This window comes from Crinia signifera, chromosome 1 (assembly GCF_055691185.1).
Source record: "Crinia signifera chromosome 1, ASM5569118v1, whole genome shotgun sequence".
Taxonomy (NCBI): Eukaryota; Metazoa; Chordata; class Amphibia; order Anura; family Myobatrachidae; genus Crinia; species Crinia signifera.
In genome coordinates, this window is record NC_139217.1 from 339,717,923 (window position 1) to 339,743,632 (window position 25,710).

A 25,710-nucleotide genomic window follows, 5' to 3' on the forward strand; every position below is an offset into this window, starting at 1 on the left:
GATAACGCATCAGCCAATCAGCTAGGTTTGAAAAATTACGGGAGTTGATTGGCTGGTGCATTATCACATACTTTATCTCTTTCACCAGGCTTACTACATCTGCCCCAAGATGCTTTACGCCAACTGCCACTTGGCACCAGTCCCATAGCCTCACCAGGTGCATTCTCACAGTATCTGATGGGCAATGTAACCTTTAGTAGTATTAGCCTTTTTGTGTCAATACCTGCATAATAAGATCCTGGAAGTCTATAGGGGTTCTCAGTCTCTGTGGAACATATCACAAGCCTTTAGGTTGTCATACATGTGCTCAGTCTATAAACTGAATAATCAAAAAAGTATATACACACACACAAGGAACCAGCGAAAGATTAAAACGGAGTCCATATTTATTTATTAGAGGGTGTCAGCAATATAAATTATTTTTATACACATAAAGGGTCTAAGGCTACTTAAAAACAAAATGGAATATCAACCCTGACATAAAAACAGGAATGAAATACTTGAAGGTGCATTGCTTGAGTGACAAGGATAATTCCCAGGTTGCATCTTGTAAAGCCACAAAGGTATATATCCGAAACAGGGAATACATGTACAGTAATCTGATATTTTGTGTAACAGGGCTGATCAGTAATGAAGCAATAGTTGCTATATGCAAATCTGTTTTTAAAATAGCTCCTTAGAAGTTCCTGGAATCCTTTGCAATGAGGTGAAGATTAGTATGTGTTTCTGGGTGTGCAGACCAAATGTATCTAATATCAAACAATGCATTAAGGCAACATATTCAGTTCATTCAGACAAATTCATCCGCATTTTCCCACTTCCATCCTATCCTATGTCAGCTCTTTATTTGCTGGCAATTGTACAAATATATAGCTTGCAATAACTTATGTCTGGGGAAATCCATATACAGAAAGACAAGAAGCCACTTAGGTCGCTGTCCTTTCAAAGTGATTTAAATAAATAAAAGTATAACTGGTGCGGCTGGCTTGGAACACAAAGGTGCGTATTACATAACAACCTCAACCGTTAAGCCGGGCCTTCTTGCGTGTGGGTTGAGCTGAATGAGAGCTGGCAGAGCTCTTTGTGGACGGAGAAATGACAATGACTGTGGAAAAGTTCTACTGGTGATGAGCCCTGTCATCTGGTCGCTTGATATGAATCCGCCGGACTCGCTCAATGCGATCCCGTTCATCGTCCTCTTCCAGGTGGTGGGATCTTCCAGCAGCTCCTCCCGTGGCCTCCAGCAAAGCATTGTCTGGTCCCCGTCCATCTTGTGCCTCATACAGTAGAATGTTAAGTGTCTCTTCATAGATTCTGGCCTCTGGGAATTCAACCTAAGCAATCACAGATATTATTAGGGCCATAAGTTATAACAGAACTTAGAAACACATATAGTAAAGGAATACAAAATGCAGTCAACAAAGTCTTGTTTCATTAGTGACAATAGCACTCCTAGGGGTTTATTTACTAAGACGGGAGTTCTATTTCAGATGGAATGTTGCTATGGGCAACCAATCAGATACTATCTATTATATAGCTTGTACACGTACGTACACACACACACACACACACACACACACACACACACACACAGTAATCAAACTGTTCAGGCCAACACGCTTATACGAAGAGCTTGCAGGATAATGCAGTCAGAGGATTTATGTATGTGTAAATGTCTTCTACCCACCTTAGTTTGCTTCTTTTCTGTTGCATATACAATGGATGTGCAGCACACCTCTGCAATTTTTCGGCCCTGGCCATAAAATGACCAACAGCAGATCTCATCCCCAATCACATCTTTAATAAACACAACTCTACCATTAAACCTCAAAGACAATTTGTCAAACAGCTCAATGTTCTTCAGCATGTTGTCATCTGAGTTACTGCAAACAAAAAAAGAATTTATAATTAATAATGCAGTCATAAGAAAGATCAGAGTTACGGACAAAATGAGGAAAACAAATCTGGCATGGATGAAAACGTCACACACACATATATATATACAGAGGTATAAAGACTTGCAAAGGTCCGATTGAGAGGTTGGGATATGGTGTGTTATGGGTCTTGTTCCCGACCATACTGAAGTACAAACTGAGCTAGACAAAGTTCTCTTTTCCATTCTGGTACCAGTCTTCTGTGGTGACCATACTACAGGCGGATCCATACAAGGCAACACTGGAGTGCTAACCAGATCATGCCATGAGCCATATCCAGCGGTCACCATCCGGGTGGCCCTTTGCACTTTAAACCATGCTTGGCTGAGGCCAGCGATTGCTGCTGCAAAGGAGTGGTAATTATACCACACAAATTCTCATTAATTGCCATAATGCTGCATTGACTCTGTCCTATACTAATGGATAACCAGCTACTAATCTGTGCTGTCTCAATGGGACTTGCCTTATACCGCCTACCTCCTGAGGAAGCCACTGATACCCACAGTAGGCAGAGAAACGCATATCGGGGAGCACGTTTTGACTGCATACAGAATGGGACCAGTGAGGAATTATTTGAAAGGGCCACATTACAGGACTGCACCAGCGGTCGGAGAAACCCACTGGAGTGTGGAAGCCGGACTCATACCATAACTGCTAAGTATGCTACTTTAACTTATGGTGTTTACATAAGATTGGGGACTGAGATTTGAACTACCCCAGTAATAACTTCTAACCTGAACTAACAATGGATTATCCACAAGCTATTGCATGCAATACTAATTACTAACTATTTAAACTAAAAGGAGATGGGCGATTTTTATCATAAGGCACCTGAGAAAACAGGATTCAGTGTTTGCATGTAATCATAGCATTATTTTAATGTTTTGTCTTATTTATAACTTATATTGGCCAATATTGTGTATTGTTTAAATACATTTTTTAGTTTTATTCTAAGCAGCCCTGTTTCATATTTTGCTTTTTCTTGTTTTAACCACAAAGGGTTTGGTAATCCCAGCTGGAATCAGCTGCAGTAAGTGGTCAATCAGCGCTCAATATCATATAGTTTGGCCTTCTTTATATAAAGAACTGAAAGTGGTTCCAACTATACAAAATATTGTGATGTAAATGAGGGACATTCACTGAGCAAGAAAGGGTACTTGTGTATTATCACGGCGCCCACGAAATCGGCTGAAAATCGCATGGAAAACTCGGATGCGATTTTGCGGCCGATTTTTCACTTTTTCCGGCCAATTTGCATGCTGTTCCATCATTGCACACCCCCAATTTCCATCGTAGTGCATCGCATGCAATATAGTGGCATGTGATGCATGCCATGCGATGCATGTGAAGCGATTCGATTTGTAATTGTACAATCACCCCGATGGGTGCTTACAATGTTAAATGCACCGCCATTGTTAACGCCACCCCCACTATCAACGCCAACCCGAAGCGTGGCGAGCGTAACGAGCCCGCGAGGGGCGGCGGTACGCGTCCTCCGACCTTTTCATACCCCCACTATCCACGTCGGCGTGGAGTTGATTTTAGATAGTGTGGCGAGCGCAGCGAGCCACCGATCCCAAAGCGTGGCGAGCGCAGCGAGCCCTGCGAGGGGACGCGGAATACATGTAAAGTAATCCGCGTCCGCTCGCCACGCTTCGGGCTCGGTGGCTCGCCACACTATCTAAAATCAACTCCACGCCGACGTGGATAGTGGGGGTATGAAAAGGTCGGAGGACTCGTACCGCTGCGCTCGCCACGCTTCGGGTTGGCGTTGATAGTGGGGGTGGTGTTAACAATGGGGGTGCATTTAACATTGCATCGCATGCCACTTGCTGACATGCGTTGCTATGCGATATTTAATTGTACAATCAGGGGCATTTTCCCGAAAATCACATCGCATACCATCGCATAGTACCTGGGGGTGTGCAAGGATGGAATAACATGCAAATCATCAGGAAATGGTCGAAAATCGGCAAAAAAATCGGCCGCAGATCAAATCGGCAGAAAATCGGCCGATAAATCAGATGAGATATCGGATGCGATTTAGATGAAATCGGGCGCCGTGATAATACACAAGTACCCAAGAAAGCTTCCACATTCTTTGACAAACTATTTCCAGAAGGACATACACAATAAATGACAAAACCATACCTGGTGTAGGAGTACTTATTATTACTTCTGTTGTAAAGCAACTTGACTGCGGGCTGTAAAGAAAAGAAAGAAAAAAGTTTGTGATTGTTTCAGCAGTTTCTACAGAGTCTGACTAGGAGATGCTTGGTGGGCAGTTCAATTCTACCCGGGACCCTGCTATACAAACACAGCACATTTCCAAATGCTTTTGATTAATGCTCTCACCATTGCAAGATAATCCATTTAGCAGTAGAAAAACATTACAAAAAACATTGGGAGTAATTTACTAAGATGGGAGCTCTATTTCACACAAGATGTTGCTATGGGCAACCAATCAGAATCGACTATTTATTTAGCACCTTCTAGAAGATACTAGATTCTGATTAATTGCCCAGAGTAACATCCCACATGAAATAGAACTCCCATCTTCGTAACTTCCCCCCCTTAATATTTCAGGTGCCACAGTCATGAATCAAAAGCAGTTTTTTAAATAAAGGGCAAAGCAACATACAAAATCTGACTTGTCAAAGCCAAAATTCTCAGCATGCCCCATACTCTATCCACAAATATGTAAGGCCTTTTTTTTTATCTAAAACTGTTAGTGCAACACTTATGCTTCTCATAAGAATACATTACACATCAAGATTTCCAAAAACCAATATAGATTTTCAATAAGAAGCAGTATTAAATGTAGAACAGGAAGTATGTAATCTACAACACAGTAATTTAACCTTCTGTATTCTATCTACAGTAGGGGAATTCCCTCCTGATTGAGGTCTGAGCAAATAAATGTATTTTTATTAACAGTTTCTTATATAGCGCAGCATATTCTGTTGTGCTTTAAACAAACTGGGTATTTACAGACAGTCAAAAGGTATGAGGGCCCTGCTCGCAAGATATTTACTTTGGAAAATTCTGAATACTGACTTAGGGCCTGATTCAGCTTAGAACACAAGTCTGAAAATCGTTGATGGGTGATTCTTAGACAACGCATGTGTCAATACCGTTTTTGGGGCGACTACGTGACCTCACATACAGCTTCTGCAAAGAGAAAGAGGTTGCCTCTGTGCCTGTACATGTACCCATGCTGCTTATGCAGTGAAGTCGTCTACCATTAGTGCCTGTTTTAGTTGTGATCGCAATTGAATTGGGATCTTATTGCTGGGCAGCACTTTGTATCATGGGTGGCCTCCAGCATGTGATAGGAAGCAGCTGCTGCAGTTTTAAGATCTTAGCAAAACTGCGACAGATACCGAATCAGGCCCACAGCCCACAATTCACTTAATAAATTGGTGTAGCATGCAAGCCAATAGGAGCTATTGTTTTTCCAAGCTGCAGTGTACTGATCACGGCTTGTACTCTCAGAATCACCAACCCACCTGCAAGTAGGAGAGGAGTGCACTAACACGCTTGGGTTGCTCACCTTATTGGATGTGGCAATCAGCTTCTGCTCCTCTTTTGAAGAGGTAATTACTGGAACTTTGCAGAAAGGTTCGTATACATCTTTATTCTGCAGGATTCATAAAAACATCATGTTTTATACAAGGGTATATAGGGAGAGGCCTAGACTGCACATAATATGTAATGACTGATGGTACCTTGCTGAGGCTTAATGTGCCACACAAAAAAACAAGAAAAAAATAAATAAAATAAACGCACTTTTACTGTCATACAATGGTATCAACAAGTCATCAATAGGGTTTTTTCTTTTTCGAAGAATACATTTTTCTTGATTTAAAAATTAAAAAAGTCCAAAATACATACAGTATATAATATTTCACAATATTGCAAATAAGAATCAAAAACATGAAACTGAAATGAAGACATAAAAACCGTCAAATAAAAAGAAAAAAAGACTAATAAAGAGGACAAACAGGACATACAGAGAAAGGAGGAAAAATCATGGGCTAACCATAAATCTTATCAATGTAAAGGTGTGTACACAAGGGCTATAATCGCTGATAAATCGCCAGGTGCGCGCTCCCATTTTTAGCCCCTAATGATTGCTGTCTCCTGCGACCAGCTGATTCCCTCTGCGGCTCCCCCGGCAGAGGTTACCTTTCATCAGCGACCATCTCTGGTCGCTGATGAAAAGGAGAAACTGAGCAATATATTGCTGAGCCATATATCGGCCCCATGTGTACACAGCTTTAGAAAACCTAAAAGTTTAAGAGGAAGTATCAACTCCAGGGCAGTGTAAAGACAGAGGTCTATTGGGTCATTATAAACAGTGGACTGTTCCTGAACCTCCAGACATTCACTCCACTTAAATCATTTCATAGGTATTGATGAGGCTGAGGAGTATTTGCAGTTAGCCATGTCAAACAGGAAAGGTTTATATATCTTGTTCAGAATGATGTGTATAGAAGGCAATCAAGAGGATTTCCACAGCTGCCCAATCGTGGTCTTAGTAGAAATGAAAATAGGTTGTAAATTATATCTCCACATAAGAGCTGCTGCAAGGAGTGATGGACTAGTACAGGATCAGCGGGGACGGTCACTTTCATCACATCTTTAACAAGAGGGAAAACCTCAGTCCAGAGCCACCGCAGCAGAGGGCACTCCTAGAAAATGTGAACAATAGTCCAAACTTCATCCACAGGGGTGTGGTATAGGGTACCGACAGTCGGGATCACGACAGTCATTAGCCTGACGTCGGGATCCCGACTGCCTGGACTCAGACAGCATGGTGAGTGCAACAAAGCCCCTTGCCAGCTCACTGCACTCGCCACGCTGCGGGCACGGTGGCGAGCGTAGTGAGCCACCTATTCTATTCTCCCTCTATGGGGGTCATGAAACCCCACGAAAGAGAATAGCGGGTGGCCATCGGGCACCCGTCTGTCGGAGTTTTGACAGTCCGGATCCTGATGTCGGGTAAATGACTGTCGGTTCCGTGTCCAGCACCCATCTACAGTCTCTCCAACAATATCGTGCCATATACTATGCTGCCAATCTAGAGCAAAGTACACCCTTTGACACAAACATTGTGAAACTTTAAAACAAGTGTAGGAAATAGAATCCTATTCACCCTCTTGAAATATTCTAGACAGGTCTTTTTCCCAGATGGGCAGGAAGTTTACCTCTCCGACTTCATTGGTACCTTCTTTATGTGAAAAGGAAAATAATCTGGAATGTAACAATTTTGGGAAGGGGGAATAGAAATAACTCTACCCTTATAAGTATTTAACTTGGCGTAACTGAAGATACTTGTAAAAAAACGTGTTCAGAAATTTTAAATTGAGTCTAAATTTGGAAAAAGGGCACTTAGATTCCCTGCAGAGAAGAGATTATTCAATTCTGATAAAGTGGTCATATTCCATCAATTAAGTCTGAGATCAGGAATAAGCCAAGCAACGGCTACAAGGGAGAGGTCAGGTGCAGGTAAATATATATGTCTGTACCAGCAGGGACTATTTCATGCCATATAGAGATGATGGTTCTAATTGCACTACCAGGACTGGTCACAAAGAAACAGCCCATAAAAGGGAGAAAAAAAAAAAAATCAGAAAGAGCGAGAGTCCAGGAAGTAACTTCTATAAGCACAGGTGATGCCAACTGATGGAGTATGCATGTGATAGCTATCAAGGTCCGGATACAAGGTTGTATATCTTTAGGTTTCTCAGCATACAGTAGCTCAGCCTGCATTTAGCAAAGCTGAAATAGGGCCCATTTATTTCTATGGTTACTGGAGTGTCCTTGAACATTATTCTAAAAACACAAAGCAGACTGATTATCCATGCTCCAAACTGGCCTCTACTCTAGAGCTTTGGTATCCATTTGTGCTGCTTCCAAAAAGGGATAAAACCACTAATACAACAGCAAGAACACCCATATATAAAGAGCCTTCTAAGTGAAAATGCTAATTTATTCAGTAGAAGAACTGATTAAAACAAACACGCACACTTCAGGGGAAGCCCGGGGAGGTCACAGCAATTTGGACTATATGCATATTACCTACTGTAAATGACTAGTTCTATGGCAAAAACAGTTACTTATGAGCTTTGGCTTAAGGACACAGTCCCGTTTTAGTAGTGCTCACAGAACTTAAGTGCAGGGGGTGCCGCTAGATAGCAAGTGATTCCAGTATGAAGCCCCCAGCTGCAAATTTATAACGTACACAATAAAATGACAAGTGAAAGTTCCTTACTCCCAAAACCTGCATCACAAATGTACATATTAATATCTTAATTGCAATGGAAATAAAGTCCCAATGTCCCCATAGCTGACGAGTTAGCAGAAAGGTAGTCCCAACTAGCAATCATAGTATAAGATGTAACTAATGACTGTCCCAGAAGTGTCAGAAAACAGCACTTTATACCACAGACCAGAATTGTACATGTTTACATTTTCCCATAACTCTTGACTTGTTTCATATTGCACCAATCTTAGAAAAACCCATAATAATGTACAGCGCAGTATTGTGTCTCTGAACAGCCCCTCGCTTAAAAGGCATAAAATAGCGCCACTCGATGGTGGGAGCCTACCTGAAGAGATGCTTGACATTCATCAGCCAACCCTTGCACCAAATAATACTTTGCTTCTGCCAGGAGCTCTTCAATTTCTCTTCGGGTCTCTGGAAGTGGAACAGCTCCATCTCGTAGGTAATTCAGTATAGTACCAAAATGCTTCCCACACCGATCTATCAAAATCCAACCTATAGACAAAAAACAAATGTGGATCAATGATTGACCATGCCACCGCACTTAGAGGGCACTGCAAAAGGAAACAGGCTATGGGTATTATTCTGATTTGGAAAGCAAACAAAACAAAAACACACAAATGACTGTATACCTGGGTAAAGCCACGTTGCACGGAAGGCAGGACAGAAATAAAAGGGCCTGAATCTGGTTCACTCGCAAAAGCAAATTATTTTTCTAATGGACAAAACCATATGCACTGGGGGGGGAGAAGAGAAAGAAAGAGAGAAAGAGAAAGAAAGAGAGAGAGAGAAAGAGAAAGAAAGAGAGAGAGAGAAAGAGAAAGAAAGAGAGAAAGAAAGAGAGAGAAAGAGAGAGAGAGAAAGAGAAAGAAAGAGAGAGAGAGAAAGAGAAAGAAAGAGAGAGAAAGAGAAAGAAAGAGAGAGAGAGAAAGAGAAAGAAAGAGAGAGAGAAAGAGAAAGAAAGAGAGAGAGAAAGAGAAAGAAAGAGAGAGAGAGAAAGAAAGAGAGAGAGAAAGAGAAAGAAAGAGAGAGAGAAAGAGAAAGAAAGAGAGAGAAAGAGAAAGAAAGAGAGAGAGAGAAAGAGAAAGAGAGAAAGAGAGAAAGAAAGAGAGAAAGAGAGAGAGAGAGAAAGAAAGAGAAAGAAAGAGAAAGAAAGAGAAAGAAAGAGAGAGAAAGAGAGAGAAAGAGAGAGAAAGAGTTTGCTTTTGCGAGTGAACCAGACCCAAAATGTGTTCAGAGATTTAGATTTCAGAAATGCATGTGTGATCTCAAATCTAAATTGCAGTGTACAAATAAAGCACACAACACAAAAAAGCAGCCAGCATTTACCTATTGTGCACATTTTTGTTTAAATGTATTTGAACCCCTTAAGTTCTATAAGGGATGGTAAAAATGTTTGTTATACACTTTAAGGATTATATCTCAAGGATAGGGGAAGCAGAAATCAATAAGAAAACTAAAATCACCACGAAAGCAGTTTCATTGAAACCTGTGATTTTGCGGGTGTAGCCACAGGCTCATGCTGCTTTCCCACTGCCTACACGGGTAATGACCCGTTTTTTTTTAACGGGTCTTTAAACGGGTAAGAGCCATAAAGACCCTTTCCCACTGCAGCTTTAAAAACCCGTTTAAGCAGTGTAAAGATGGGGGGGGGGGGGGGGGCTGGTAATAAAAAAAAAAAAAAAAAAAAAAAAAAAAAAAAATCAGGAAACCCGGCAAATAGGGGTTATTTTTCACATGTGTCAGTGTGTTTATTGTACTATTTCTTTTACTGTGGAACTACAAGACCCAGCGGGCCCTTTAATGCCCCGCAGGCTGGGACTTGTGGTTCTCCAAGTCCCAGCTTGCGGGGGAGGCTTGCTGGGACTCATAGTTCACCAGTAAAAGACAATAGTTTTTATTCTATTTTTTACACCATTCCATCAGCCCGATGCCCACCGCCCAGGGGCATCGGGGACAGCACCAGGCTTCAGCCTGGTCAGGTAAGTCCTGGAGGGGGGGGGACCCCTTCATTGGGGGGGTCCCCACTTCCCCAGGACCCCTGGCCAGGCTGACTGGTCGGTAGGGTTAATGCTTTGGCCGCGGGACCTTATATAATAAGTGTCCCCCGGCTGTGGCATTACCCTGCTGGCTGGTTGTGCCTGGGGCTGGTTCTTAAAATACGGGGGACCCCTAGTCATTTTGTCCCCCGTATTTTGGGAACCAGCCCCGGACCTGGAGCCTGGGGCTGGTTGTAAAAAATCAGGGAACCCCTATTTGTCAGGTTTCCTGATTTTTTTAATACCAGCCCCGGCTCCTTCAGCCTGGTGCTGGTTACGGTAGTGGGGGGGGACCCCATGCCAGTTTTTTTTTAACGGGTAAAGGGCTACCCCTTTCCCACTGCCGAAAAAACGGCTCTTACACGGTTAACAAATACCGGTATTTGTTACCCGTGTAAAGCAACCTGGAGCTTTCCCACTGCACCTCTAGCCGTTTAAAAAGGCTAAAAAAACTGCATTTTACCGTGTAAAGCCTGCAGTGGGAAAGGGGCATCAGATTAAAATGGGGTTGCTTTTGGGGATTTTGTGTTGCCTTACTGAGGCAGTTGAAACAAATGCCACAATAACCACATCTTGCACTGGATTGTCAGGGCTAATTGGATGTCTCTGGATTAATCCATTAGCTATGAGAAAATACTGCGGCTAATTGGATGCCGTCCTATATTGTTTACACAGACAAACGAGTAAGAATCATCTCATCAGTTTCACGGTTTCCTTGGTTTTTTATATTTTACTATTAATGAATATATTATAAACGTTGTCTTCCCTCAGATCTCAATATACTTTATAGGATATACCAGGGTAGAAACATTAATTAAGCAGCCTCTGAGCCACACAGGGCAGATGCCAGGTATATCAGACTTTAATGCAAAGGAAAAGCAAGAGGAAGAAGCGTTTTAGAACAATGAATGTCACCAGTAGTTACGAAGAACAAAAAGCTGTATAAAGAAGTGTTGGGCTTTAGACTAGATAAGGAAGACTATTTTATTTAGGACTCCTTGGTTGTATGTGTAAACCTACAAAATGTAAGGGTTTTATGACTAACCACACTGAGGGACTTTAATATGGCATGATGCAAAAAAGAAAAGGTGGTGTTTTTGTATTTTTACAGTACTGTTTAGAAAACATGGCTGGTTGCTTTGGACACCACATTATTTCCTGGAATGCAAAGACATCAATGTCCTCAATTGCCTTAAGTGACAAATCTAAATTCTTTGTACATAACTGAAGATCTAGCATTAAAACCTAATAGTCATTCTGTAGAATTCATCATTTAAACTATAATTGTTTTTTAAATAACTGAATAGGTCTATATTTGAAATTAATTAATAATTTTAGGTGCAGGTCAAATAACAAGGGTGAAGCTTGGTGAAGTGATAAAGTAGTAGTATAGGTGAGTGGATCATGCACTCGTTCAATTAAATAAAAACCCCAATATGCTGGAGTACTTAAACAGACTTTAGTAGTCGTCAATTGGCGGTGCGCCCAACATTCAGTAAATTGGACTGAATATAACGGGATTTGTTTGCAAAGACGCAAACGGAAAGACAAAAGAGCTTTTGGGTGCACTCTGAAGTGATTATGGGCCAGATGCATCAAGCTTCAAAAGTGATAAAATGGAGTGATAAACAGCCAGCCAATCAGCTCCTACCGGCTGCGTCACAGACTGTGTTTGAAAAATGTCAGGTTGTAGCTGATTGGCTGTTTATCACTCTCCATTTTATCCCTATTGAAGCTTAGTGCATCTGGCCCAAAGTGTCTGGTATTATCACCAGCCAATCAGCTCCTAACTGTGAAGTTATAGGCTTGGTTTGAAAAATGACAGGTAGGAGCTGATTGGCCGGTGATAAAAACCAGACACTTTATCACTTCACCGACCTTATTAAATCTACCCCAGGGTTGGGTATGAAATCTCAGTAGTAGGGATATCAGCAGTAATAAGACCAATAGCAGAATACCAAATGATACTGCTAACACATCCCTGCAGCCTACCCCTAAGCTTCCACCCCATCCCCCTTACACAGGCTAACACCAAGCTCAATACTTACCTGCGGCATCCATTGTGATCCTGCTGTCTGTCTTCTCGTGGGAATTTAGACACCCCCCAAATAATATTGTCAGACAAATGTTAAATCACAGAACATTCGCTGTACTGCTGGGTATACAGTAAATGATGGGTGTGTACCCATCAATGGCACAATACATGAAACTGTCCATACACTACACAATGCAGTGGATGACAGCATGATACGTCACTTCCCACAGCATTTAAAATGCATGCTATATTTCAATGAGGCATCCCATTGTACATGCAGCATGCCCGGAAGGACAACCCAAGGAATGACCGGCAGGAGTGGGTGATCGTGGATACACACTGAGCAATGTAGCCGACACATAGTTCCGATCTGCATAAGGTATAGGGCCTGATTCTGATTCACTCGCAAAAGAAAATTCTCTCTCTAATGGACAAAACCATGTACACTGCAGGTGGGCTGATTAAAACATGTGCAGAGTTACATTTGGTTGTTATTTTGTTTCTGTGCAGGGTAAACACTGGCTGCTTTATTTTTACACTGCAAAATAGATATCAGTTTGAAGTACAAACCCCACCCAAATCTAACTCTCTGAACATGTACATCTGCCCCACCTGCAGTGCACATGGTTTCGTCCATTACAGAGTGAATTTGCTTTTGCGAGTGAACCAAAATCAGGCCCATAGTCTGATTAATTGCCTAGCCATAGTGTATACTCATCTTAAAAGGTAACATCACTAGTTATGTTAATGATTGAAGTTTAGATTCTCGTTCACACTTTATAGGGGTTCTAATTACCGGTAAAGTGTACAGAAAAAGAACCCATAAGCTACTACAGATCTTAACAGCTAATTAAAATGGCTTTTAAACCTCCTAGTTCTCTTATTCTTTGCTTTATCAGAAATCAGAGAAATAGTCAGGCTTCCATGTCACGTGAAGTTACTACTGAAATCTATGCTGTGTATTCTCCCTCCTTCTAAAGGTGTGTACACACAATGCAATATGGTCGCTGAGCAGTTTTAGCTCAATCTCTCTGCAATAGATTGCTCAGCGACCAAATTGCTCAGTGTACTGTTTTCATCAGCGACTTTTTTTTTAGCTGCAAGCTATTCTGTCTCTACCTCATTATGACTAGAAGTCGCTGGTGCACAGTTCTATTATATTACTAACTCCAGCAACTAAAATCAGCAAGAAAGTGGGAATCATACACAACCTCAGTGCAATCTACAGTCATATACAAGGTCTGTGGTGACGTATATGAACCAGAGAATATTTCAGTTCCACTTCTTCATTAGCCAGATATTTACGATTGTAGGTCTGTAGCTACATTTCCACTCATGTCACATGACTAAAAATGATGCCGCTATTATGAGTCCAGGCACTCACATTACTTTTATTAGGAAATAACTTCTCTTTAAAGTAATTCAAGCAATACAAACCAGAAACAGAATTTAACACTGGATGTAAAGATTTGGAGGAGTGAAGCAGGGCACGTGCTCCTTTATGCACACTAGTCATACTAATGATTAAACTGTAGTATGACGCTGGTACAAAAATTCCCTGAAATTGATCCACAGACATATAGGGGCATACACATGGGGTGATTTCAGCCCTTTTTCTAAGTGATCTGACTAGGTTGCTTAGAATTGGAGCACTGATCGCTGTGTGTGTATACCCTGCAGCAATGGCGTTGCGCGGTCCTGCGCGACGCTATCGCCCACAGGGAAAGCCAAAATAAATTATAAATAAAAATAAATTAGAATAAATTATGGTATCTTTCCTGTTTCTTAAATTTTTTTAAGAATCAAGGGTGAAATTAATGTGAAGACTCCAGGAAACATGCTGCAGAACTTATTAAAGCAAGTGGATTGAGAGAAGCCATTAGGCCACAGGTCTTCAACCTGTGGCCCTCCAGATGTTGTGGAACTACATGTCCCAGCATGCCCTGACAGTTTTGGCATGCACTTATAGGAAAAAATGTGGCAATGCATGTTGGAACATGTAGTTTCACAACATCTGGAGGGCCACAGGTTGAAGACCCATGCAGGCCATCAACAATTGTTAGATATAATGCTCCACATGGGCAGATAAGAAGGCAGCAATTAAAGTGAACGCTCTGATATATTTACTTGTAAGCAAAAACGTCAGGTTCCTTGTGGAGGAAACAATGTAGAAAACAATTATATGTATATACAGTAAATATATAATGTACCTGAATGTAATGAGTCACACTTACCCTCACTATCTGTTAGCACTTCCATTCTTCCACTGAACATTGCCTTAAGCATGGTATCCTGCTTGGTGAGAGTCTGCATGGTGGTGTAGTACAGTGCACCACCAACATTAAGCTTCACATACTTAGAACTCGTGCTGGCACATTTGAAGGAGGTGGTCCGGGTTGTAGCTGCGGGTACCACAGAACTAACCACACTCTCTCCCGACATTTCTTCCTGCAGAAAGCAACAAGAACAATGATCGATCATTGACTAACATCTTTGGTCGTGTGGTGTAGGGCATAGTTGTCTACTCTCCTGCATTCAGGAGACTGCCTGAAATAACAGCAATCTCCCTCATTAGTCTAGCAATCTCCCTCATTTCACCTAGTCCACATTACACTGTTAAATGTTTTGGGGGAAAAAGAAATGAAAGACATACATTTACATTGAATCATCAGCACCATTTCCCAGCACTTTACCAAGTATAGTAGCTCTTACTAACTGATTTGGGACTCATCTACATTTGGATATAAGTCATTTTAAAAGATTCCTCTCAGATGTAGCAGTACCCACCCATGCTTTTAGGTGCCACATTCACAATCTCTCTATATATGGAATTAGACACGACCTTTGGGAGGATCATGACTCAATGGGGCGCTGTGTAAACTTGTACTACCAACTATAATCTCCCTGAAACTAGTTTTCAAAAGTAGGCAAGTATAATGTAGGGCTATAATAAATACCTATATAGCTATTCTGCAAATATTGTCCTGAGTCAGATATTGGCAGCAGGAGCATGCCTGACTCGGAACAGGCCCATGTTCATGCCAGGTCAAATGAAGGGGGTGATGGTGCACATTGACATGGCTAATGCCAGGTACAATATACTAGTAAATTCGGTACTTCCTCATATTTGTGGCCACAGCTTACGCTACAGAACTTAGCGTAACCCGCACCACACTGCGTGGTCCCCAGCACCCCACTAGGGATGATTGGCTCAGGTGCCCTTCTATGGGGTGGTCCTCCTTATTATGATGCAAATGTGATCGGTGGCACTCATGAGTCTCCAATACTTGAACAATAGTGCAAGTGCAGTTTTAATGTTTACATTTCGTGGGACCATATCACCATCCTCAGAACATGACACTGATCACATCTGCATTCATATAATATATTTATGTAGTTTGCTGCTTTTCAGAGCTATCCAGTAAAGATACACCCTATTCTGCCACTATGCTGTGTAACAGAGTCAGTGCACAGGAGCCTACTTTACAAGTGTCTAGGAGCGCTCACGTTAGGACGCCCAAAGGAATGAAGACACAGTGGTCACATAACTACTAGGGGAGCTTCAGCACCAGGGGATGACTCCTAAAGCAGTTTAACGGATTATTTCTTCCGAGCTCCGCGCATGATGTGCGGGTGATCGCGCATGTGATGCCCCTCTCCGGGTACATATGAGTTGAACCCCAGTTTATACGGGGGTAAGTTACGGTCACGGATCACTACTTACCATCAACCCCGATATACTTCCCTCGGACCAGAAAGGGAACCACCCAACCACACCGCACACTTCCGCCCCCCGCTGACGCACGTCCTCTCTGCCGGATTATACACTCACTGTGATGCGTGCGCTCGGAGCGCCGGCCATGTCGTTTCCCTGGCGGTAGCAGTAACAGCAGCGGGCCTCTGAGGGGGGGTGCGCTCAGCCCTGCATGCCAGCGGTGCGCGTGCGTGTATCTAGCCGCTACACCCGGGGGACGTTACTGCAGCACGTGACACAGGAGCCTTGTCCTTGTGTAATGCGCAACTTTACTAAGCAATTACAATAAACGCACGAACTCGTGCCCGCAGCTATTATGGTTTCTTACACACTTCCGGCATGTGATAGGGCTTGCCAGCTGATGTGCCCTGACCTACTTCCGCCCTTACTTGGTGCATAGGTAAACACACTCCGGCGGAGACGTCTGCTCTTCTTGACTGCAGCCGGGAGTGGCTTTTGTTTTGGGGAATTGGGAGCTATTTGCCATGTAAGGTCAGACACCCTCTCTGCTCTCTCATAGTATGTGTTCCCCTCAGTACCTGCAGCGCAAAGCTGCTCAGTGACCTGTCAGCCAGGAGCCCTATGTTTTCCTACCCAATAGCTGGCTTCTAGTTATCACTCTAACAGATAGAGAGGTCTATGTACTAAGCCTCGTAGAGAGGTTAAGTGTACAGAGATAAAGTACCAGCCAATCAGCTCCTAACTACTATGATACAGGAACTGGTTGATTGATACTTGATCTCTCTCTCAGGCTTAAGGTGGGTATACACGGATAGATTTGGCAAAAGATCTGGGCGTTCCCGATCGATCGAAAAGACCAATCGTTCAAATCGTTCCGTGTTTAGGAACGATATGGCCAGCGATGCGCGCACCCGCCAGTCTTTAGTAGAGGTCGCTGATCTTTCCTGCATGCAGAAAGATCAGCGACCAATCGTTAACGATGTGTACCAATCGTTTCATGTGTATGCACGATGAACGATTTGGTAAGGCTGATTGACTGGCTCCCTCTCCCTCCAAAATCGTTAAAGATCAATCTTTCATGTGTAATCGTTTGCTCAATCGTTCATCATTTGTCACCAAATCGTTTGTGCAGGAGGTTCAGAGGAAATCGTTAATGAGATTGAATCGTTGGACACATCTATCCGTGTATACCCACCTTTAGAACATAGACCCACTGTTTTGTAGCGATCGTCGTGTCTTTACGCAGAGATGTGTTACACATGGGTTTTGCAATACTATTATTGTGAGACTCCTTATACACCGTATGACAATATTTAGTAATGGTTGAGATCACCACAGCCCATCAGTATTGTCTCTTGTGTGGTATGGTACATGCTGTTACTAGGCGCATGATACGGGATACACTTGTCACAAACTGGGTTTGCCTTTGATGGAAAAACATTGACATGGACTGGGTGGCTAAAATATGAGATTTTGGAATCATAATGACTAAAGGAACTCCTTAAATGACCGTGTTACTGTCAAGCTGGCATTAGCCCTACTCTATACCTGGTTATGGATAATGGTAAATTATACAAATCCTTGGAAAATAATTGACACAATAAAACACAATAAAACCTTTCTCCTACAGGCAACATAATAGAATTATATCTGATTACTGTATTTATGTCTAACAATAATTCCTGTTGTATATTTTAGAGGGTTGGAGTTATCCGCCACTAGACCACATTATGTTGTGTACAAGGCAGTTCATTTGCTCTTGAGATAATAAGGTGAGTGGGTTTTATTTTTACTTAAGGTGCGTACACATGGATAGATTTGGCAAAAGATCTGGCGTTCCCGACCGATTGAAATCAAAAATCGCTCAAATCGTTTCCTTTGTATGAACGGGATCAATGCCAATGCGCATACCCGCTGGTCGTTGGTAGAGGTCTATGGTCTTTCCTGCATGCAGAAAGATCATAGACCATTCTCTAGCAATGTGTACCAATCGTTTCATTGGTGTGCAAGATGAACAATTTGGCAGGAGGAAGCTGATTGACTGGCTCCCACTCCCCTCCACCATCGTTATTAAAGATTGATCGTTCATGTCTAATCGTTTGTACTATCGTTCACTATTTGACACCAAATTGTTTGTCCTTGAGTTCTGAAGAAATTGTTAACGAGATTGGATCATTTGCTAAATCTTTCCGTGTGGGTAGGATATGCCGTGTGATGCGATCAGATCCCATCGGGACTCGCATCGCACGGCATGCATGTAATGGCACAATTTTGACTATATAGTGCAGGTCTGCACTATATAGTCAAGGCAGCCAAGACTATATGCCTTTGCGATACGTGAATGCACATCGGGATCGCAAGGGTTAAAACCCTTGCGATCTGCATGTGCTGCCGACACGATGTTGAATATATCGTCAACATTGGGAGGCATATTGTACCGTGTGTGCACACTATTAGTGTGGATCGGTTTTGTAGTAAAAACATAATATTTATGTTTAGAAATGGTTTTGTTTTTTTGTTTCACAACACAATTGTTACATAAAAATGTCAAAACCTAATGTATTCAATCATAAGATGTATCCTAATAGTTTCAGAAAAACATGAAACCTGGAATGTGTCCAGAAATGTTGTGAACACATTGAATCCAAGCTGTCAAGTACAGTTGAGTGCGTGCATTTAAATTGTACAAAATTGTAAATGACAGAAGAATAAAAATGAAAAAATATTAGGGAAGGGAAAGCACACAGTGAAACAAGTTTTCATATACAAATTATATATATTTGTATTTATATATTTGTATTACTTCTATAACTTTCTATTACTATAGGCACCATTCAAATACAGTAATTGGCATACACAGACTAAACTATAGAGAAAGGTCAAAAGCCCATTCCGTAATAGTCAGATATAAATATAGACAAGGAGCCAAAATCTAAACTCTACAGTGGCCCGCATGTTCTAGAGGTCCGATATTCAGTCCAGCTAAGCCACTTAATTAATTGGTTGGAGGTCGAGGAAGAGTAGTGCACTCCTGCGGTCTCATATTCACAGTGATGTTAAACCGCTTGTTCTATTTGGGGGATAGTTGGGATTCGGGTGGAGCGCCAACACTGAACAACCAGAGTTTTTGAGGTGATCAAAATATGACCCATAATATATCTGTCATTACTGGAGAGACCTCCGTTAATTAAGTGGAAAATCGCCACTTTCGGAGTCTGAGAAATGGGGACTTTCAATACTGCTGAAATAAGTACAAAGACCGCAGTCCCAGAACCTGGAAATATATGGACATTCCCAGAATATGTGGAATAGGGAGCCCACGCAGCCATAGTTTCGCCAACAGATTGGGGTTAGCTGGACTGAATTTCCAGAAATACCGGAGTCATATATAGACGGTGCCGTAGTTTATAGTATTGTTCGGTATGGGATATACATTTAGACAGTTTGAAACCAATTTGAAAAATGTGATGCAACTCTTCCTCGCTAATAGATTCAAGTCTTGTTCCCATTTCAGTAAAGAGGGAAATTTTGTGAATAAATTACACCACCAGGAGATACCTCCTCTACTATCCGCGCATGTCAATTTATTCTGAATGTATCGAGGGAGTGTGGACACAACATGGGGAGTCGAAGTTACAGTAGATAACCAATGTCTGAGCTGAAGGAATGTGAAGAAGCCCCTATGGGAGAGGGAGAATTGGGATTGAAGTTGTGATTACGATAATAAAGGACCCGAGGATGTAGCCTCAGCGAGTAAGGAAACCCCCCGCGAGACCCATGAGGTGAAAGAGAGGTTTGGTATCAGGGAAGCAATGGCCGGGAGCAACAGCTGATATATCTGAGGCTAATTTTACCGCTTCTAGCCATGCGTTATGGGTGTGTATGACTGAGGAAACTGGTGCCAGAGGGTGAATATCAACTGAAATGGGGACCCACAGACAGTCTGTGAGTGGGCAGGTGGACATTAAATTACGTTCCATGGTCACCCACACTTTAGGGTCATCCGTCACAAACCAAGCCCCAATTTGGGAGAGTATGCTAGCGATTTGGTAATTGTGCAGGTCAGGGTACGCCACCCTCCCCTCCCGTATTGAGAGTCACAGTTCTCCGGGCCAATCTGGGTTTAGACCCTTTCGAAATGTATTTAGTAAAGGCTGATTGGAATTTATTTATCAAAGACGTGGGGATTAGAAGGGGAATGGTTCTAAATAGGTATAGGATCTTAGGTAATATCATCTTCAGAGCCGCAATTCTACCTAGCCATGAGATGTGCAACATCATCCAGTCAGTGGACATCAGCGAGATCTTGTGAAGGAGCAGGGCATAATTAGCTTGAATTATATCCCCAATTGTAGGGGTAATGTGAATTCCCAAATATTTAAGACTACTAGTTTGCCAGGAATATTGAAATTTAGTTCTTAGGGATTGAAGGAGATCAGAGTGGAAGTTCATAGGGAGTGCTTCAGTTTTGGACCCGTTTAATTTCAACATTGGTTTTTGAATACCACTTCAACCATAGTGGGGCAGATGTATGAACGGTCGGTATGGGGGAGAAGGGGTATTAGCGCACGTTATGTGCACTGATACCGCTTCTCCCCCATGTATGATGGAGCTAGCATGCGGTAATGGACAGGGGCGCTATGCTCCCCTGTCCATATCGGCGCTGCTATCAAAATGATAGCAGGCCGAATGTATGAACGGTCAGCATCGCTGACCGTTCCGCACAAAGCCTGCTTTGGCTTCGCCAGCATCAGGCTGGCGAAGCCCTATCTAAACAGCAGGGACAGCGCTGTCCCTGCTGTCAGCTGTGGGCTGCGCTGGGGATCTCGCGTGAACAGCGAGATCCCGCGCATGCCCAGTGCGGCCGGCCGGGGGACAGGAGATAGCGCATCAGTATTAACTGATGCGCTATCTCCAGAAAGGGACATCGCAGAAGGGGGGAGTTAACGCTCCCCCGCTTCGGCAGACAAGATGTTAATACATCTTGTCGATGTCCCTTCCTGCTTCGCCTCGCTATTGAGGCGAAGCAGGAAGTATCATAGCGGCGCGATAAGCGCTGCTATGATACATCTGCCCCATTGTCGGCTAGCAACCCCATTTCACACTACACCTTGGACCCTGTAGCTTTCTGTGTCCACCTTGTTCACACTGTTTCTTTGTCTGCACTGGCATTGAAAGGGGATCCTTTTTTTTATTTTTATTGCCTCACAATAATGAGCTCATGAAAACTACGTATTGACTTGGCTCCTGAGATGATCAAGTGTACCAAACTTCGAATAAAGTATTTTCAGCACAGTTTTGCTCTAAAAACCCAGGTCGCATTGTTCAAACTACAGGAGACCCAGGAATTACCTTAGAATCACGCGGTGTCATTGACTGGGGACATTCGACCTGGGTAGGGCCTGTTCACTCATAGCCCAAAACCATGTCATGCTGCAAGCTTACCGAAAGGCAATGGGTGAAATGTAATAGGTTGAGGAAATCAGATCGTGAGAGATTTGGTAAGAAATCTCCATTTTTTTTATTAAAGCGCCAATCATTTATGCTGCAAATTCAAACTGGTTTTGCAGTGTAAGTGATTGCCGCTTTAAAAAACCACAGCTTCGTAAATATACCCCAAGGCTATTATGAATTAATTATTTCATATTGGACTTGTTGCAGGCACCAAAACATTTACAGTAGTTTCCTATTTATTTACTATTTTATATTGAATCCAATTCTTTTATGATCATATTTATATATTTTTTTTGTGGCATTCTTTTGTCTTGTTTTACCTTTTACCTCATTTGTGGTGTTTTACTGATTTTTAAAATTTGTTTCTTTCAGAGTATTAAAAAATGTTTGGGGCAACTCAGATTTCAAAGGCCCAGTTCTTGGACAAGGCGAGACAGGCACGCGAGGAGAGGAAAGGTCTCAAAGAGCGAGAGAAAGCCGCAATAAAAATCCAAGGCCTTGTCAGAAGATTTCTGTGCAGGTGTCGTCTACAGAAAGAAATCAGGTAAGCTCTACAAATCACAGTCTTTCAGCCCAATTACTGTCATTTTTCAAAGATATATTCACCATTCTAAGCAGTTCTGTAGTGTTCATTCTAGCGCCCTGCACTCTTCCATATCCCTGTAGTTCATTTTACTGCTGTCGCTGTATGTTTTGGTGTTTCTAGCACATTCTGTTCTGTATTGAGATACAGAAGCCAAAAAAGAGAGCGACACTCCAGGCATTGAGGAGGAACTGGATGGGTTTTGAAAGGTGCTAGAATGAACTCTTGACTGAGTGGTAGATGTATGAAGCAGTGATAAGGGAGGAGAAGTGATAAAGAGCCTGGTACTTTATCACCGGCCAATCAGCTCCTGACTGTTAAGGTGCCCACAGATGCTACAATTGTACTGTGCTATGCATTTTTGACTGTACAATGGTTCTATACAATTTTTCTTCCTGCTTGCTATGAGATGTGCACTTGGATGCATGTGATGAACCCATGTTTGTAATGTTAAATTTCAGATGTAGTCTAAAAAGTACGTGCAGCACGTACTTTTTTAGACATACAATATCGGGCTTATCGCATCGCACAAGCCCATAAACACCATCCAATAATTGTACATAAGATGCAATTTGTGCTTAAAAAGTACAAAACGCATTCGATAATTGATGTGTCTGTGGGCACCATTAAGTTACAGGCTGGGTTTAAAAAGGGACAGTTAGCAGCTGACTGGCCGATGATAAAGTACCAGGCATTTTATCTATTCTCCCTTTTCACTGCTTAATACATCTACCCCTGAGTTTCCTGTTCAATGACATCATGATATGTAGAGTGTGATTTATTTTTTACTTCTGATTACAGACATGAAGTAGATGAGTTTCTGGAAGGCACAGAAAATGGATCCGTCAAGGCCAATGCACTCTCTGTTTTCAAAATAGCACGTAAACTGCTGATAATATTCCGGCTGCCGCAAGACCGAGTGGTGGGTGTTATTTTTAGTTATATAAAAAAGCTACCTTACATAAAATAGTAATCCTGGGCTTTCTTATTTAAAGTATTAACAATCACATATAGGACCTGATTCTGGTTTGAATGGGTCCTGACGTATTCGCATTGGGGATCGGTGTTTTGGCTCTGGGCATGCGTATATTCTCATATGCACATGTGCAGGGCCGCTGAGACGTTTGCACAGGGGGTGGTGAGGCAGGCAGGGGGCTGTCACATGGGACACTGATTGTTACCTGTCTGAGGTACATGTATAGTGGCACCACTATAACACTTCCTGTTTCACCTCGAGGCGAAGCAGGAAGGGACAATAACCAGATGTAGTAACATCTTGTCCGCCAAAGCGGGGGTGCGCAAACTCCCACCTCTGGCGACTTTCCCCTCATGCTGATGCTCTGTCCTTTCCATCCCTGGCCTGCTACTCACCGAGATCTCAAGTGCAGCCCAGAGCCAGCAGCAGGATTAGTGCTGTTCCTGTAGTAGGAATAGGACAGCGCTAGCCCAATGCTGGCGAAGGGGACACAGCGGCTTTACCAGGCAAAGTATGCCTGTCAGGGTCACCTGTGCCATAAACAGGACGAAGGGGACAGCTGCGTCGAACCAAGCATTAAGTGGTAGGCTGTCCTTAGTGCATGTTACGTGCACTATTAATACAAATGCATGCATTTAAAGGAGCGCTATGTGCATAAAGCACATAGCGCTCCTTCATACATCTACCCCAGTGTATCCTATGCAGGTCTGTGGATTTTAGTGGGCGTGCCATGAAGGTGAAAGGCATGGGCAGAAGGAACTGCACTGGTTGTGACAGGTGCAGGGTGCTAGAATGAAAACCACTACCTGATGGAAAAAACAGTGCCAGCCATGGAGCATGTGCACGTATCGATGTGGTAACAACTGGTCCATCTATAAATGCTCTAAGATAGATGCACCATCTCAAGATGCTGCGAGTGGGCGCCTCTGTTTTTAGAAACTGGGCTGCAGCATTAGCACAAGACACATGGTTCAAATTGCAGCAAAAGACGCTCCTGCCCATGGCTCAGAATCAGTCTATGTCTGGGGTAGCCAACTCCAGTCCTCGAAAGCTACCAACAGTGCATGTTTTCCAGATCTCCTCACAAAAACACAAGTGAAGTAATTAGCTCCACCTGTGGATCTTTTAAAATATGTTAGTGAGTAATGAGTGCACCTGTGCAGCAGCTAGGTTGTCTGGAAAATGTGCACTGTTGGTAGCTCTCGAGGACTGGAGTTGACTACCCCTGTTCTATGTTTTGTATGTGTGAGAAGCACATGTGGGTTTTTTAAATGTTTGTCAGTGTGACAATGGTTTGTAGGGGCAGGATAATTGGGGTAAGAGTGGTCAGTTCCATTTGAATAAATAAAATGTTTAATATATTTTTTATACCAAGGCACAGACTTCACATCAACAATTGCATCCATGATTTTAAGTAAGAGCATATAACCTGAAACTGTGTATAGGTTTATCATGGTAACAGAATATTTTTGGTCTTGCAGAGGTTTGAAAAACTGTGTCGCTATATACTTAACAGTATGGAGTATGAGAATGAACCTAAGGTATGTGTTATTTAGTGATGTCTCCTGCTATTAGATCACCATGTCTCACGTATTAATAGGAAACCATACAGCTATATCTACAATAGCATATTAACATTTTGCTTAAACGACCTTAGGATAAACATCAGTAATGGGGGCTTATTAAATGCAGTTTGTTTAATACACCAGGAGGATTAGGAATACTAACATAAAAAAAGTGCTTTAACTACTGTATATTAAGAGTGAGCTAATGAATCATATAATATTTTGTTCACTGTCTCATGCAGGTCTGGTTTGTGTCTCTTGCTCTGTCCAAGGACCTCACTCTATTGTGGATAAAGCAAATTAAGGACATTCTATGGCTGTGCTGTGAGTTTCTCAAGATTTTAAAAGTGAGTTTTATATGAGGAGTTTTGTTACTTGGTGGTCATATACATATAGGGTACTGATGTCTTTTTTTTATTCTCTGCTCAGCCGGACATCATGCAGGATTCCAAACTTATCACCCTCTACCTCACTATGCTGGTCAACTTCACAGACACGTCCACCTGGAAGATATGCAGAGGGAAAGGTATAAGTTTAAGCTACATGGTTGTTAATCCTACTGCTACTTTTTAGTTAATAACAGTAATAATAAAAATAATTATAAATAGAATAGGTATGAATAGGTATCTCCTCTTTTATTAGATTGTTACACACATTAGGGGGGGTATCCATTTACCCATGATCATTGATCACAGGTAATTGCTTCACCCTGGGCTATCCAATGAGAAGGTAGGCAAATCAAATTCCCTGATGAGCTTCTGCTTTTTTATGCTGCGGTGGCTAAAGCACACAGGTGTCACTGAACATTTGTGTTTTTGCACAAAAAAGTATTTTTTATGGGAGACCTAAATATAAAATATCAGTGAAAAACTGCAGTGTTTTTATTGCTCCCAATTGGATAACCCCTATTTATTATTTACTTGGTTTGTAGTTGTAATACAAAGGAGAAAAGGTCAGTTATGATGGGATGCGGTCATTTGGTCTACTGCATTATGGTAGAAAGTCATTAGGTCGAATCCATTAGGTCGACATGCTAAAAGGTCGACATGACTCTAGGTCGACATAGGAAAAGGTCGACATGATTCTAGTTCGAAAGGTCATTAGTTCGACAGGTCATTAG

General features: G+C 42.3%; 2 protein-coding genes across 6 annotated transcripts in view; one reads left to right on the forward strand and one right to left on the reverse strand.

Moving 5' to 3' along the window:
* Nucleotides 1-363: 363 nt before the first annotated feature.
* On the reverse strand, nucleotides 364-16,334 carry KCTD10 (potassium channel tetramerization domain containing 10). 2 transcript variants are annotated; one of them, XM_083146153.1, is made up of 7 exons: nucleotides 16,130-16,334; nucleotides 14,532-14,745; nucleotides 8,549-8,718; nucleotides 5,488-5,574; nucleotides 4,086-4,138; nucleotides 1,688-1,883; nucleotides 364-1,334 (listed from the first exon to the last, which is right to left on the reverse strand). In XM_083146153.1, the coding sequence occupies exons 1-7, from the start codon at nucleotides 16,157-16,159 to the stop codon at nucleotides 1,119-1,121; spliced, it is 966 nt and encodes a 321-aa protein (XP_083002279.1). In that variant the 5' UTR covers nucleotides 16,160-16,334; the 3' UTR covers nucleotides 364-1,118. The 2 variants fall into 2 exon arrangements, with proteins under 2 accessions (XP_083002279.1, XP_083002285.1); XM_083146159.1 differs by having other exon boundaries at nucleotides 16,022-16,331.
* UBE3B (ubiquitin protein ligase E3B) overlaps nucleotides 15,971-25,710 on the forward strand; it is a 45,605-nt gene continuing 35,865 nt past the window's right edge. The window contains exons 1-7 of one of the 4 annotated variants that reach the window (XM_083146148.1): nucleotides 15,971-15,992; nucleotides 17,711-17,784; nucleotides 21,839-22,010; nucleotides 22,851-22,971; nucleotides 24,507-24,566; nucleotides 24,833-24,937; nucleotides 25,020-25,116. In XM_083146148.1, the coding sequence (XP_083002274.1) occupies nucleotides 21,850-22,010; nucleotides 22,851-22,971; nucleotides 24,507-24,566; nucleotides 24,833-24,937; nucleotides 25,020-25,116 (544 nt within the window). In that variant the 5' untranslated portion in view covers nucleotides 15,971-15,992; nucleotides 17,711-17,784; nucleotides 21,839-21,849. Of the gene's footprint in view, nucleotides 15,993-16,141; nucleotides 16,544-17,710; nucleotides 17,785-21,838; nucleotides 22,011-22,850; nucleotides 22,972-24,506; nucleotides 24,567-24,832; nucleotides 24,938-25,019; nucleotides 25,117-25,710 lie in introns of those variants that run through there. The other 3 variants (XM_083146132.1, XM_083146141.1, XM_083146143.1) reach the window with 3 other exon arrangements.

Coding starts and splice junctions, on each gene's coding strand:
- KCTD10 (XM_083146153.1), bottom strand. CDS start 16,159: ATGGCCGGCGCTCCGAGCGCACGCATCACA. Junction 14,746..16,129: donor CTCCGAGCGCACGCATCACA/GTGAGTGTATAA, acceptor TGCTTTCTGCAG/GAAGAAATGTCGGGAGAGAG. Junction 4,139..5,487: donor TGATTGCCACATCCAATAAG/GTGAGCAACCCA, acceptor TTTTCTTTACAG/CCCGCAGTCAAGTTGCTTTA.